Here is a 16,194-nt window from a genome sequence, read left to right as displayed (position 1 = left end):
GCAATGGACAAGAACTTAAACAGGTAGGATACTTCCTAGCCACCCTTAAGATTGGCAAAACCGAACTGAAGGATCAAGGGATTGTCATTGTGGACGTTGCCAAAGACAGAGACACTCCCTCCATCATCATTGGGACCAATGTCTTAGTTAATTGTTTTGATGAAGCCATTGCTGCCTTGTCTGACACTCTTCAAATAGCCGCTCCAAAAGAGAGACACATCTACCATAAGGCCATTAAGGTTTTGGTACAACAACAACAGGTACAACTTTCCCAAGGTGAGATCGGAAAAGCTAGGGTGACTGACGCTAGACCCATCATCTTACCACCTGGTCATGTGATGATGGTCTGGTGCCGGGCCAGGTTTGGTGTCAAAGGCAGGGATTACTCCGTGCTCATCGAGTCAATGCCTACGGATCGTACAGTTATTGCTGCCCGTAGTTTGGCTAAGGTGACCCATGGACGAGTCCCTATACAATTGTTGAATTTTGGGGATTCTGAAGTTACACTACCTCGGTATACAGTGGTTGCCAAATTATCCAGAGTTCAGGATGCTGATTGCCTCCAGAGAGTCCATTGTGAAGCTCAGACCACCAATTCACAACCCACATGTAACCCCACTGGGGAGCAAAAAGAATGGTGGCAAGAGATTCACCTTGGAACCCCTGAGACGCCTTCATCTCAGCTGAAAGGGGTATTGCGGGTAGTTCACGAATACGAACACATTTTCAGCAAGTCCCCTATGGACTTTGGGCATGTCACTGCAGTAGAACACACAATTCAAACTGGTGATCATCCTCCCATCAAGCAAAGACATAGGCCCATTCCCCCAGCACAATACCAACAAGTAAAAGGCTTACTCCAAAACATGAAGGATTCCGGTGTTATAAGGGACAGCCGAAGCCCTTGGGCTGCTCCCTTAGTACTCGTCAAAAAGAAGGACGGTACTATTCGCCTTTGCGTGGATTACCGCAAATTGAATGATATCACTCACAAGGATGCATATCCGCTGCCCCGGATAGAGGAGTCCCTTGCAGCTCTTCAGTCTGCAGCCTACTTCTCTGTCCTGGACCTTACCAGTGGATACTGGCAGGTCCCTATGTCCCCAGCTGATGCTGAAAAAACTGCCTTCACAACACCAATGGGTCTGTTTGAATTTGACCGGATGCCATTTGGGTTGTGCAATGCGCCTGCCACATTCCAACGGCTCATGGAGTTCTGTTTAGGTCATCTAAACTTTGAGTCTGTCCTGTTATATCTGGATGATATAATTGTTTACTCCAGAACATATGCAGAGCATTTGGATCACCTTGCGAGAGTGTTTGAGTCTTTGGATCGCTATGGTCTGAAACTCAAACCTTCCAAATGCCATCTCCTAAAATCTGAAATCCAATACCTGGGACACATTGTGAGCGCTGATGGGGTGTCGCCAGATCCTCAGTACACTGAACGGATACGCGACTGGCCAACTCCTGAAACGGTAAAAGACATCCGTAGATTCCTTGGGTTCGCCGGTTATTACCGCCGATTTGTAAAAAACTTTGCCCGGATTGCTGCACCCTTACAGGCTGTACTGATAGGTCAGTCTACCACCCGATCTGGTAAGAGTCCAACTATCCAATGGACCCCTGAAATGCAAAAAGCATTTGAGGAGTTAAAAGCGGCCTTAGTCGGTCCAAATGTCCTTGCTTACCCTGATTACAGTAAACCGTTCATTCTGCAAACAGACGCAAGTAAAACTGGACTTGGTGCTGTCCTTTCCCAGAAACAAGAAGGTTTGATTAGACCCATTGCATTTGCCAGTCGTTCGCTTCGGGCGACTGAACGTAATGACTCTAACTATAGCTCCTTTAAGTTGGAGTTTCTGGCCTTGGTTTGGGCGGTTACCGAAAAATTCCATCATTATCTCACCGCCACTCCTTTTGTTGCATACACAGATAATAATCCTCTGACCTATCTTAGCACTGCCAAATTGGGAGCAATTGAGCAGCGTTGGGCTTCACGTCTTGCCAATTATCAGTTTACCTTAAAATTCCGTGCAGGGAGGGAGAATGTTAATGCTGACATTTTATCTCGGTTACACCAAGAGTCAACTAATGACCTAGATGACCCTGACAAATGGGAAGAAGTTGAACTCCCTGACTTCTATGACAAAGTCACTCAACGTGTTAATCAAAATGTCCGGACCAAATATTGTAACCTTCAGACCATGCGGGTTGAGTCCCTCCATCATATGGATTGGGAACAAGTCCAAAAACAAGATCCAACATTGCAAAGATTAAAAGACCTTTTAAAAGATTCAAATTCAATAGGTCCAGATAACAATGCAAGCCCTGAACTTCAAAATCTCTGGCGAGAGCGCGGTCGTTTAACTTATCTGCAGGGAAAACTGGTCCGCCGTTATGTAAATCCTCGTACCCATGAGCGAGTGTTTCAGATTGTGATACCAAGACATGACGCTCCTTTGATCTTGGATGCGTATCATAATCAGTCAGGACATTTCAATGCCCAAAAGACAGAACGAACCATTAAAGATCGTTTCTACTGGGTGGGAATGCGCCCTCAAATTGAACAGTGGTGCCGGGATTGTGCACAATGTGCTTTGCGGAGAGGATCTAACCAACGGGCCCCTCTACAGGGCATTGTCACAGTCAGACCACTAGAGTTGGTAGCGCTTGACCACGTCAAGTTGACTCCAAGTCGGTCAGGTTACACTTATGCACTAACAATGATTGATCATTTTTCAAAATTCATGGTTGTAGTCCCAGTAAAAGATCTCACTGGTAAAACAGCAGCTTGGGAATTCCAAAGACATTTTGGGCGACCCTACGGTTATCCTGAAAAGATCCTTACTGATCAAGGACCTGCATTTGAGTCAGAACTTTTTCAAGAGTTCTGCAACCTCTATGGGTGTCAAAAGATCCGCACTACAGCCTACCATCCCCAGGGTAATGGGCTTTGTGAAAAAGCCAATCAAATCATTATCAACATGCTGAGAACAGTTGCCCGTGAAAAACGATCTGAGTGGCCAGAGCTATTGCCAGAGATCACTGAGATCTATAATAACACCAGACAGGATTCCACAGGGTACACTCCTGCATACCTCCTTAGAGGACAGTTAGGGCAGCTCCCCGCTGATCACCAAATGGGAGTGATTACAGAGGTTAGGTCCCCACCTTTACCAAATGACACTTGGGTAGCAGAAAGACTAAGGGTTAATAGAGAACTTCAGGAACTTGTGTGTAAATCTCTGGACCAGGCTAGACACAAACAGGCTCTCCAGTATGACAAAGGAGCAAATGCTCAACCCTTGCAACCTGGAGATAAGGTCCTAAAAAAACGACATGTTAGGCATCATAAGTTAGAGGATCGTTGGGAAGACAAAGCCTATGTTGTCCAAGAGGCACCACATGATAACCCTAAAGTGTGTAAAATTGTTCCAGAGGATGGAGAAGGTCCATCCCAGCTAGTGTCTCGAGATGATCTCAAAGTCTGTCCCTCCTCTTATACAAGTACTAGAGTGACCCGTCGGTTACCGGCTACTCCACACGCTCTGTCACAACCAAGACGGACATTACCCTGTATACCCATTCCTGGCCAACATGGTACAGAATTAGGACTTGCTCTGGCTTCCCCTAACTTATACTTCTTTGTGAAACCTACGGTTACACCGTTGCAGAGAGAGATTCCTTCTGTGTCAAGGGAAACAAGTGACTCCATTTCCTTAGAGGACTTTGTATCAGAGACTCCGGATACTCAGGTACTCCCTGTTGACAGAGAGGAGGCCTCAGAGCCTGAAACAATTTCTCAAAGGAGATCCCAAAGGGTAAACCCTCAGTTCGCTACAGCCCTTAAAGGAACATGCCAAGATCAGCCATAGTAGACTGTGCATTTCAGCTGATCATCTGCCTTGGAAACTTTTGTTTGTCTTCACTTCAACAAATAAGCCATATACCTGGTGCCATAGTGGCGACACCATGCTTGGACTGCCCAAAGTTCTACCTCTATGTTTATTATTTGTTCCTAACCCATTTAACGTTTATTCCATTTGCTTTGTACTATGGGATATTTAAGCCATTGACTGTTTTCTGTGTTATTGGTAGCCCAAGGACGTGCTACATTCAAGAAGGGAGGGATGTAACCCCCTCACAGGAGTTACTAATGGTTATTTGGCCATATAAGTGCCTTACATGTTATGATGGATTGTATATGTTGCCATGTTTATTCTGTATTCATTTGTGTAATGTTGTTAAGCTATTGTTCTCTGGTTTCACTTGTCCTAGTGAGCTGTGGTCTCCATAGCAACACATACTATAGTGAGTGGATCTGTAGCTGGAACAGGAAATAGTCATAGCAGGGAGAGGAAGTAGTATTCTGTAAGAGCCAGGGAAGGAGAAGGGTGGCAGTGGCCATCTTGTGTGTCAGACACTGTGTTGTGAGGATTTCCACAGCAGTAGCAGGACAGAGAAGCTGTGTGACAGTGCCTCCATCACCATCAGTAAGAGGACAGGATTATATCAGGCTAAGCAGAGCTATAACCCTGGCAGCCTGCACCGACCTCTACAAGGTAACTGAGCCCCTGCAGTAGACCAGAAGCTGGATCTGCAGACATCTTAGACTCTCTGCTAATACATGGGAAGGTGTCAGCTAGCTACAAGCCACTGTGCCACAGCTCACTGCTACAGGACAAGTGACCAGTAGATGCCTGTTACAATAAAGCAGTGAGCACTTCTACTGATCCTGGCCTGGACATTGCCTTCCTTGTAGCTAAGCCCTGGGCTAAAGCTCTTTGTTGGAGTAGAGCACTGGCACCCACATCACCATCTCAGCCCAGGGACCAGCGGGTGTCTCAATACTCCAACTGGCGTCACATCTAACTGACTCTGCCTATTTCCCTGTGCACCACTCCTGGGAGTTCTGGTGCCTATAAGGTCACCGTGACAGTCCAGCCTCCTGCACGGTTCTCCCGGGGTGGTCGCATAAGTATATGGCAGTACTGATTGGATGATGTAGGGACAGGTTTGTTTGAGTCAAAATGACCCCTTAGGATAGGTCATCAATATTTTTACCCCAGAAAACCCTTTTAAGAAAGTTAATATATTCAACAAACTCAGTAGACTATGTCTTGAATGACACTGCAAAAAAGTATTTTGATTTTTACAGATAAATTACTTCCTCCCACGACCTCCAAACCACAAAACGCCCCCAGAACTTTCTATAGTAATATGCCACCAACTTCGAATAAAAACCACCCACTTCATAAAAATAAACTTTCTTTTGCCTGATGATAATGCTTAGTGGAGGCATAGTAAGTAATGCACAGACTGGAGTATGTATAAGCTATGACCTAGGCCAGAGTGGCAATTGGCCATACTACAACGTCACCTGCAACCGTGTTACTCAGTGACAGCAAGGAGCACGCTACACTGTACATAGCAGCTCTCGCTGCGGTACAGGTGGGCTAAATTGAAGTGAGTGCAATGTGCTGTGGACATCCCCCCTGTGGATTATTACCATGTGGACAATCCTCCTGTGGATTGTGAGAGAGTGGACATTGGCCTTCTATGGGTCACAAGTGTGTGGTAATCCACCCGTTAGATAAGAACTGTTGCTATGGGCAGTGGCTGCTTGGGATAAGTTCTGCCAGGTACCATCTTGTCACCAAGTGATGGTGTTATGCAAAAAATAAAAATAGAGCTGCGTTTGCATCAAACATCAATTGTGAGCAAAATCCATTTGTCATCCCACCAGGATGGCGGAGTGGTTAAGGTGTTGGACTTAAGATCCAATGGATATATATCCGCATGGGTTCAAACCCCACTCCTGGTAATGCTTTTTGTTTCAAATGGCACTGATGAGAATGTCTCACAATCAACTTTGTTGTATTAGCATGTATTCAGCAAAATCTTTGGAACAAAATCGCACTTTCTGTAACCTGCTTGTCGGCACATCCATCCAGCAAAACGCCACACCAGGATGGCCGAGTGGTTAAGGTGTTGGGCTTAAGATCCAATGGATATGTATCCGCGTGGGTACGAACCCCACTCCTGGTATGAGTTTTAACTTCAGACTTCTTGAAATACTCTTCAGACTTCTTCAAAAACCTACATGTCGGGTTTTGCTGTCCGCTTGAAAAGTCGGACATCTTTAGGAATGGACAGTTAAGGACAGACATGGACTATAAAAGAACGCACCCGATCTCCATTTAAATCAATGAAAAATGTCACGGACACAGCTAGTGTCCGCTGCTAATGTCCACGCAAGATTTTGAACGGACATTAGCAGCGGACACTACCTGTCGGACACCGACGGAAGTGTGAACGCTCCCTTAGGCAGTATTAGCAAATCTGCCCCAGAGTCTCTTGGAGAGGTTCCATTGTGTTCGATAACTGACGGAAATTGTCGCATCTAGTTTGAGTTCAAAATGTTTTCAAGTTTGTAGACACGTGGATTTTCTGAAAATGAGATGTAGTTTAAATGGTTCAATGTTCTGTTGCAAAATGTTGGCCCAAATTAGGCCAATTAAAAGGTGGTATCAACTTAGACTGGACAGTATAAAGATTCACTAGATTTATCATTCAGCATCTAATGCATTCTCAGTCTACCTGCCTAAGTGTACACTGTCTGACTAGCAATAATTCTGAAACTGTATATGCAAAATATGCAAGACTATTGCATGATATTTAAGTGAATGCTATAATTGATGTGGTGCCTGATCTACTTCTTTTGTACAATGACTATCAAAAAATGAAGTTCACTAGTCTAAACTTACAAAAAAAAAATAGAACTGCGTTTGCATTAAACATCAATCGTGAGCAAAACTTATTTGACATCTCACCAGGATGGCCGAGTGGTTAAGGCGTTGGGCTTAAGATCCAATGGATATATATCTGCGTGGGTTCAAACCCCACTCCTGGTAACACTTTTTGTTTCAAATGGCACTGATGAGAGTGTCTCAAAATCGACTTTGTTGTATTAGCAAGTATTTAGCAAAATCTTTGGAACAAAATCGCACTTTCTGTAACCCGCTTGTCGGCACACCCATTCAGCAAAATGTCGCACCAGGATGGCAGAGTGGTTAAGGCGTTGGGCTTAAAATCCAATGGATATGTATCCGCGTGGGTTCGAACCCCACTCCTGTTATGAGTTTTAACTTCAGATTTCTTGAAATACTCTCTAAATGGAGCAAGATCTGAGTAAGATCTTCTTCTAAGGTAACACAGTCTTTCTGTGTCCTCATCACCAATGTTCCATGACAAGATGTAGTGTCAGAACGCCCAATTATTCCAAGCAGTTTCGGCAGCTTCACCCCAAAAAAACAAAAGAAATCCTAGCGGAAGTTTTCCCTAAGAAGTGTGATTATGCCGCCACAGAGATGTAGAAGATTCCGTATTAATGCACTTACGTGGATTCTGAAACACTTTTATCATTGCCTATTGAAAGAAGTAAAATTAGCAAGAGTGGGATTTGAACCCACCAGGACATATTAAAATTGGAAAAGGTTCGGCATGGCTTAGGAAAAAGAGGGCTTGGCTTGATAGAAAAGGGGTTTGCCTAAGATACATCCCAATATACCATAACATTGCTGCACAATTTTGGAGTATAAATAGGTGGTGTAAACTTAGACTCATTGAGAGAATTTCAATAACTGCTATGATAGTGGCCCCACACAAAATCTTTGTAACCATTACTTTAAGTCTGTGGCCCTACATGGCGTAAATGTCACTGCAGTGTGGACAGGATTCTCTCAAATCCCATCCATATATTGCAGACAAATATGTACAGCGGAAACACTGGAATTCCCAAAACCATTACAGTTTTGGAAATCACAGGATGTTGCAGAATTTTTTTCCTGCAGTTTTTCCCACAGCACTTTTACGCTGCAGCCTTCTGCATGGGGCTTTAGGCTAAGGGTGACTTCATACTGCTACTTTGCGACGCAGTTTCCAAAAGCAGATTTTTTTTTATTTTTAACAATTCAGAGTATTTTTTAAGTGTTTTTGAAGTGTTCCATTGTTTTCAATGGGTTTGGAGCATTTTTTTTGTTGTGCCGCATGTCTCAGGGCATGATATTTCTTTCTTCAGCTAACTGAAAAAGTAGCGCTGAAAAAAAAGCAGGCTGACTCCCATTGAAACAAATGATGATTCGAGTAGACCCCAGGGCAACATAAGGGGGATGGGGAAGAAGGGGAGGGGGGGCAAGAAGGGCAAGGAGAGAATGTGGGCTAGGGAGCACAAAACAATGGAAAAACAGAAATATAAAGAACAAATTTGGCTAGTTGAAATCAGTGACTATCTGATGACAGAGAATACCACATGCTCAGAGCAAGATGGTGCATTGCTAATAAGTGAGGTAAGGAGGGCAGCATACAAATACATACACAAACACACGTGGTCCATGGAAGGAAAAGAACAGGAACAATATTAGCAGTAGCGAGAGCCAGCTTGTGGAGCGCACTAGTGGGATGCACTAGGGGAAGAGAGTGAGGTTCGGGCAGGGGGATCTCCCCTGTCCTCCATAAAGGAGAACCAGAGGGCCCACCTGGAGCGAAAGCTAGAAAAAGTGTGGTTTTTGGTGGCCAGCATCCGCTCCAGGCTGAAAGCGAGGTCCACATGACGAGTAAGCTCACTGATTGTCAAGCAAGGAGTAAACTTCCACTGCCTCACTATCATAGATCTAGCTGCTAGCAGGATTTGGCCCAACACCACATGCATGCCTGTCGGAAAAGACCCAGTGTCCAAAAAACAGAGCACCAACTCCGGGGAGGGAGAAATAGGGAGCCCAGCTACAGAGGACATAAATTGGAAGACAGCGGTCCAAAAGGTACCGACCGGGAGACATTCCCACCACATATGTAAAAGGGTTCCTTCGCGACCGCATCCCCTCCAGAAGAGTTTCGAGAATGAGGCATCAATATGCGCCAACTGTCTAGGAGATCTATACCAACGTAATAGGATCTTCTGAGCCGTCTCCCAGTGCGCCGCATCCTTCAACACCCGTTTGACAAACCCACAGGTTTCATTCGTATCATTCAGGCAGAGAGATGGATTTAGCAAGGTCTGCTTCCCATCTAGTAAGGTATAGAGGTTTGACTCGCTCAGAGGGGGTAGAGAGAAAGGTATAAAAAATTGAAATGCCACCCTTAGAAGGAGCAGCCTGTCTCCACAGCTTCTGTGCCAGCCTGGGAAAAATGAGTCTTGAAGCACCGTGGGTTTGAAGGAGATGCCTAAGTTGCAAGTACTTAAAAAAATCCTTGTGAGGAAGATCTTATTCCTCTCGCAACACAGAAAAGGATTTAAAGCAGTCATTCTCATATAAATAAGAGATTTTACTAAGTCCCTTCGCTATCCAGCTACGTATCCATAATTGGGGAAGGAATGCGGTCGCATAGAGCAGTGGCAGCTTCACTAGGGTACTAAATCTTCTCGGGAGGTATGCGACAAGAGATATGGCCATGCCCATACGGACGTCTTTATGCTCAGCAGTGAGCTCTGACTATAGTGTGGGCCAATATCCTTAGGACTCAAGAGACTCATAAGGGGAGCCTCCAACACATTCTCCCAATCTCTGCCCACTTGCAGCTAGCCACCTCACACCAACTAACCCGGAGCTGCTCAAGGGTCGCCGCCACATAGTACTTTTTAACATCGGGAACCCCAGCACCCTCATGGGACCATGGCCGAGACATCACCTGAGAACGGATCCTGGGTCTTTTACCTTCCCAGATAAATTGTGACAATATAGATTGGAGCTTAGAGAAATAGGAATCAGGTATATGAATAGTTACAGTACAGAACAAATATAAAATCAAGGGCAGTGCCATCATCTTAACAATGGAAATCCTGCTCGCCCAGGACAACATCGGCTTAGAAAAGTTGGCCAACAGGGAGGAAATTTTAGGTATAAGCGGGGTATAATTCACAGAGAAAAAATTAGAGCTAGGGGCCCGTCAGGGTAATCCCTAGGTAAGTGATACAATCACCTTTCCACTGATAAGGAAAGTTAAGCCGGAGAACATCCCACAGGGAGGGGGGGGGGGGGCAATGATGGGCAGAATTTGGGACTTATTCGGGTTGACTTTATAGTAGGATATTCTACCAAATCTTTCCAGGATGCTGGTGGCAGGGTAAAACCATTCTTGACTTTATATACTGTGTCTGCACTCTCCTTCAGTCCAAGCTGTATCAATCGTAAGGCCAATTGTAGGGTTTCTCGCTATATATTTGAGAAACCCATGGATAGATTTTTAAAGGGAGAACAGCCCTTTTTGGACCATAAGCACCGTCAGATGATGATGATGATGAAGCCAAAGTAACACTGATAAAGTAACATGAGTGTGCAGATGTGAGCCTGAGTAAATGACTCATATGAGTGTAGGTCTACCTTCAGACCAATGCAATCACCATGTTGTGAATAATGAATTATTTCCCTAATTTGAAGTCTTAAAGGACAATTGCATATATCCCCTGCCCTGACTTCTGAACTAAGGGGGATATTATTATTTATTTATTATGCTTACATGTATAACGTCATCATATTCCACAGCGCTTTACAGACATTGACAGTCACTGTCCCCTATATAGGGCTCACAATCTACAGTCCCTATCAGTATGTCTTTGGCGTGTGGGAGGAAGGAAGCCAACGCAAACACGGGGAGAACATACAAACTCATTGCAGAAGCTGTCCTTGGCAGAATTTGAACACAGGACTCCAGTGCTAACCACTGAGCCACCTTGTTGACCTATTAACTCCATTTCCTATCTATCTCATGCACCTCATATGAAACTAGTGTACTACAGCCTCAGCAAGAGCCCTCACTGTCACTAATACGCCACTAGATTAGAACCCATCCCAGTAGATATTAAGGCCTATAGCAAAGCTGAGACTTGACTAAATGAGTTGAAACTAAGAATACAGCCAAGATGTACGATTGTAGTTAAAACTAGACACTGGTGGCACATCTCAGAAAAAGGGTGTGTGGCTTTAATGCAACATGATGGGCCAAAAATCTGCCAAAATTTTTGTGATGCAAGTCCACAGTGCTAATTTCTGAGCCACCCTGTGTGGTTATATGTGGTAAAAGCAGCTAAAGGGGTTTTCTGGGATGTTTTTTCTGATAGCCTGTCATGAGGATGGCCTATCATTGGAAGAGGCTATCAACATCTTATTGCCAACACCCCCACACCAATGATCTGCTTGATTACTTCCAGGCCCAGTGCTATAAAGCATACGTAACAGGAAACAATTCTATCTGTACACTATAGGGAGATTTATAAAGACTGACATTACATATGCCAGTCTTAATGAGTTCCCTGACTGATGTGAGGCTCTAGTCACTTAAAGGGAGTCTATCATTAGAAAAACACGTTTTTAACTAATGGCACGTTGGAATAGCCTTTAAAAAGTGTGCGTTCCACCAGTGCTGCGAGCACTCCCCGCATCATAACTCTCCACCACCCCTTTTATGCTTCTGATCACTCCTCTCCTCCTATTGTCTGGAACTTCTGCCTTTCACAGGCCTTTGATGCAGAACTGTACGTACGTAAAATATTGCGCATGCACAATCGGCTCTGCCACTTCGGCTTCAGGCAGAGCCAACTGCACATGCCCGAGTGGCCATTTTCCGGTAGTCTGCTATACGAGTGTACTGGACAACTGAGCATACTGCTCCCTACACCCAGAAGTGAAGTGAAGCCATCCTGGGATACTCAGTATGCTCAGAAATCTGCAACGAAGTCTCCAAAGGAGATGTGAACGATGCCAAACTCAGTTATTATTGCAACTCCCATAGAACAGAACAGAGAGAGCCATACACAACTACAAAATGGGGTCCCTGATGACTCTGCTCGAGATGTAGGTGTGGGTTCAGTTTAGTACAGTCAGGTAAGCAGCCATGACATCACTATTAGCGTCAATCAGGCAAGTTGTTGTGACATCACTATTAGCGTCAATCAGGCAAGTTGTTGTGACATCACAATTAGTGAACGTCAGGTAAGCTGATATGACATCATACTCAGTGCCAGTCAGATATACTGCTGTGACATCATACTCAGTGTCAGTCAGATATACTGCTGTGACATCATACTCAGTGTAAGTCAGATATACTGCTGTGACATCATACTCAGTGTCAGTCAGATATGCTGCTGTGACATCACACTCAGTGTCAGTCAGATATACTGCTGTGACATCATACTCAGTGTCAGTCAGATATGCTGCTGTGACATCATACTCAGTGCCAGTCAGATATACTGCTGTGACATCATACTCAGTGTAAGTCAGATATACTGCTGTGACATCATACTCAGTGCCAGTCAGATATACTGCTGTGACATCATACTCAGTGTAAGTCAGATATACTGCTGTGACATCACACTCAGTGTCAGTCAGATATACTGCTGTGACATCATACTCAGTGTCAGTCAGATATGCTGCTATGACATCACACTCAGTGTCAGTCAGATATGCTGCTGTGACATCATACTCAGTGTCAGTGTCAGTCAGCTATGCTGCTGTGACATCATACTCAGTGTCAGTCAGATATGCTGCTATGACATCACACTCAGTGTCAGTCAGATATACTGCTGTGACATCATACTCAGTGTCAGTCAGTTATGCTGCTGACACTAAGGTAAGCTGATATGACATCACACTCAGTGTCAGTCAGATATGCTGCTGTGACATCACACTCAGGGTCAGTCAGGTATGCTGCTGTGACATCACACTCAGTGTCAGTCAGATATGCTGCTGTGACATCATACTCAGTGTCAGTCAGATATACTGCTGTGACATCATACTCAGTGTCAGTCAGATATACTGCTGTGACATCATACTCAGTGTCAGTCACATATGCTGCTGTGACATCACACTCAGTGTCAGTCAGTTATGCTGCTGTGACATCACACTCAGTGCCAGTCAGTTATGCTGCTATGACATCATACTCAGTGTCAGTCAGATATACTGCTGTGACATCACACTCAGTGTCAGTCAGTTATGCTGCTATGACATCATACTCAGTGTCAGTCAGATATACTGCTGTGACATCATACTCAGGGTCAGTCAGATATACTGCTGTGACATCATACTCAGGGTCAGTCAGATATGCTGCTGTGCATTCACACTCAGTGTCAGTCAGATATGCAGCTGTGACATCATACTCAGGGTCAGTCAGATATGCTGCTGTGACATCACACTCAGTGTCAGTCAGATATGCAGCTGTGACATCACACTCAGTGTCAGTCAGATATACTGCTGTGACATCACACTCAGTGTCAGTCAGCTATGCAGCTGTGACATCACACTCAGTGTCAGTCAGCTATGCAGCTGTGACATCACCAATGGGGTTTACACCAGTTGAGCCACAGTGACATCGGTGTCAGTCGGTATATCGCTCCCACATGTACATAGCGCCCTGTCTACATTTATACTACTTGACCAGATCAATTTAAAATAAAATACAACTCTAGAAGCCACTTGGCACTCCAGTGTGTGCTCAGGTACCATGTGTAGCACTGTGCACAGCTGTGCCAGTATTACTACGGTATTACACCAATAGCGTTCCTAGCCCTAGCCCTCTGCTTACTGGGGCAGAGTTTGTCAGTGACATGTGCCCGGCACAAGTCCGGAGCCAGAGCCTGACAGGACACGCCCACTTGGTGAACCCTCTGCCCAGTCCCCGCCCCGCTGCCAGTTAGCTTGAAGTGCAGCGAGCAGTGTGATAAGTGCAGCAGTGTATGTAGTGCAGGAGCCATGTCCGGTACTTCATCCTCAGAGGACGAGTACGAGAGTCAGCCCAAGAGACTGAAGAGCAGCCGGGAGGACGGGGAGTTACAAGTTACTATAGAGAGCAGTGCTCGGGGCACAGGCAGGCGCGGGGTAATGTATACGTGTAATATGTCTGTGTCATGTACTGTGTATATGTGTATTATATCACTTGCATGCAGTGTGATCACCCCCCAGTGCTGGGCGCTCATGGACTAGTCCAGGGTATCTTACTCTGTGCATATATCTGCCAATACAGTCACTTTTCATTGCCTGCTCTATTGCAGTCAGTTTTTCATCCTTGCTTCCCCAGGGTAATAACTTGTGATACATTTCCATGGCTGTAGCTGTAGGAGGGCACAGTTTATCAGAAGTATTATTTTGGGATTGCATATAATGTTCAAAACCTCAAAGGTTTGTGTATCAAATGTGATCCTGCGATCTTTTTTCATGTGATTTACCTTGCGGTATAAATGATGTCTTCGGCTGGTTACAACTATGGCGGAAAAAAAATAGTGTATGAGCATATATATAATATATGTATTTTTTCTCCCCCTTTTATTTTTGCTTTCTAGTTGGTGGGACTATTTGAGGGGTTTATTTTTTTGCAGGATGTTATCATTTTGTGTCTACTTGATTGCTATTTATACTGTTTTTTGGAGACCAGATGAATCAAAAACAGCAATTCCTGACGCAGATTTTTTTATTTATTTTGTTTTAATGTTCACTGTGTGGACAAAATAAGGCCTGGTTCACATCTGCATTCGGTATTCCGTTCGGGAAGTCCGTCTGGGGACCCCCCAAATGGAATACTGAACACATTAATAAGCGGTGAGCAATGAAAGCACACGAACCCATAGACTATAATGGAGTCCGTGTGTTTTCCACGCGGTGTCCGCACGAGTCATGCAGAGAGAAAAGTACTTCAAGCACTAATTTTCTCTCGGCATGATTCGTGCAGAATCCGCACAGACAACACACGGACCCCATTATAGTCTATGGGGTCCGTGTGCTTTCATTGCTCACCGCTTTTTAATGCATTTGGTATTCAGTTCGGGGACATCCCCAGGAGAACTCCCCGAATGTAATACCGATCGCAGATGTGAACCAGGCCTAACATTACTTTGTGTGACCTCTGCTTTTATAACGGGTGTCATCTTGCGGTTGTTAGAGCATACTTTGGGGAGGGGGATTTATCAATCTTTCAATGCCAGATTTCTGGATTAGAAGGATGATATTGTGACCCTTTATTGTGTCAACTGGGTGCCACAACCCCTGTTCTTCATCTCACACGTCACATTGTTCAAATATGAGCGGGAAGGTGGGACCTTGGCCCGACGTATTCTTTATACATCATGCCAGTTTTCAGGTCTGAGTTATAGTAGAAATCTTCGCCAGATCTCCATTCAGATTTATAGGTTGGAGCCTTTTCGTACATCAATCGTGCTCTGTGCCAGTTGCCCAAGTCTGCCCCATTGGTTTCAGTCTATTCGCATAGTTTTGTCAGTTTTCATGGATCCTTCACTACACTCGAGTCTAGCAGGGATCTGTGAAAATGGAAAAATGTTTCTCTGTTCTTTGTATCTTTTTTTTTTTTTTCCATTGTTTGGTTGAATGAAGCATAAAGCTAATGGACGTGTAACTTTTTTTTTTTTTTTTAAATGGATGTCACACTGCAGCATTACATTCAGTGTCCATGAATGGGGGCTATTCACATAACCGTTATTTTGACGGTCTGTTGTCACAGACCGTCAAAATATAGGTTTGTATCCTATTTTTTCCATTTTCACGAATCCTTCCATACCCTAAAATATATAGGGAATCCATGAAAACTGGTGGTCCTCAGGTGCAAGACAGCTGTAAAAACTGGAAGATTTGTCATGGCCATTTTGCACTTCGGTCATCTGAATGTAACCTTAGTGTGCTATAAAAAATGGTTTTAGGATCTTTTTTCTATCCCAGTTGTTTCCTAGGGTATCTTCTATACTATACATCTGACCAAGGCGGTGGAGTTGGTAGTCCAAATCTCTGACTCCTTCATAAATGGTTGACGGTCATGGTCAGTCAGAAGCGGTAAAGATCCTCTAAGGGGGCGTTCTTGTGCGGACATTAGCATCGGACACTAGCTGTGTCCGTGACATTTTGTATTGATTTAAATGGAGATCGGGTGTGTTCTTTTACACTCCGTGTCTGTCCTTAACTGTCCGTTCCAAAAGATGTCCGACTTTTCAAGCGGACGGCTAAACCCGACATGTAGGTTTTTGACAGTAAAAGAACGCACCCGATGTCCATGTAAATCAATGCAAAATGTCACGGACACAGCTGGTGTCCACTGCTAATGTCCACACAAGATTTTGAACGGACGTTAGCAGTGGACACTAGCTGTTGGACACCGACGGTATTGTGAACGCTCCCTAACTCATTACAAAACCAGGAG

General features: G+C 44.6%; 1 protein-coding gene and 4 non-coding genes across 5 annotated transcripts in view; all 5 read left to right on the top strand.

Annotated features, from left to right (window-relative positions):
• Positions 1 to 5,744: 5,744 nt before the first annotated feature.
• On the top strand, positions 5,745 to 5,827 carry TRNAL-UAA (transfer RNA leucine (anticodon UAA)). The gene has a single exon. It is a non-coding gene; the product is annotated as a tRNA-Leu (tRNA).
• Positions 5,828 to 5,968: 141 nt separating this feature from the next.
• On the top strand, positions 5,969 to 6,051 carry TRNAL-UAA (transfer RNA leucine (anticodon UAA)). Its single transcript has one exon. It is a non-coding gene; the product is annotated as a tRNA-Leu (tRNA).
• Positions 6,052 to 6,834: 783 nt separating this feature from the next.
• TRNAL-UAA (transfer RNA leucine (anticodon UAA)) lies at positions 6,835 to 6,917 on the top strand. Its single transcript has one exon. It is a non-coding gene; the product is annotated as a tRNA-Leu (tRNA).
• Positions 6,918 to 7,058: 141 nt separating this feature from the next.
• Positions 7,059 to 7,141, top strand: TRNAL-UAA (transfer RNA leucine (anticodon UAA)). Its single transcript has one exon. It is a non-coding gene; the product is annotated as a tRNA-Leu (tRNA).
• Positions 7,142 to 13,732: 6,591 nt separating this feature from the next.
• The window catches only part of LOC142197346 (heterogeneous nuclear ribonucleoprotein L-like), a 46,540-nt gene continuing 44,078 nt past the window's right edge, over positions 13,733 to 16,194 (top strand). Inside the window, exon 1 of the mRNA XM_075267562.1 lies at positions 13,733 to 13,871. Within this exon, the coding sequence (XP_075123663.1) occupies positions 13,746 to 13,871 (126 nt within the window). The 5' untranslated portion in view covers positions 13,733 to 13,745. The remainder of the gene's footprint in view (positions 13,872 to 16,194) is intronic.

This window comes from Leptodactylus fuscus, chromosome 3 (assembly GCF_031893055.1).
Source record: "Leptodactylus fuscus isolate aLepFus1 chromosome 3, aLepFus1.hap2, whole genome shotgun sequence".
Lineage (NCBI taxonomy): Eukaryota > Metazoa > Chordata > Amphibia > Anura > Leptodactylidae > Leptodactylus > Leptodactylus fuscus.
This window is presented reverse-complemented; position numbering and strand designations above follow the sequence as displayed.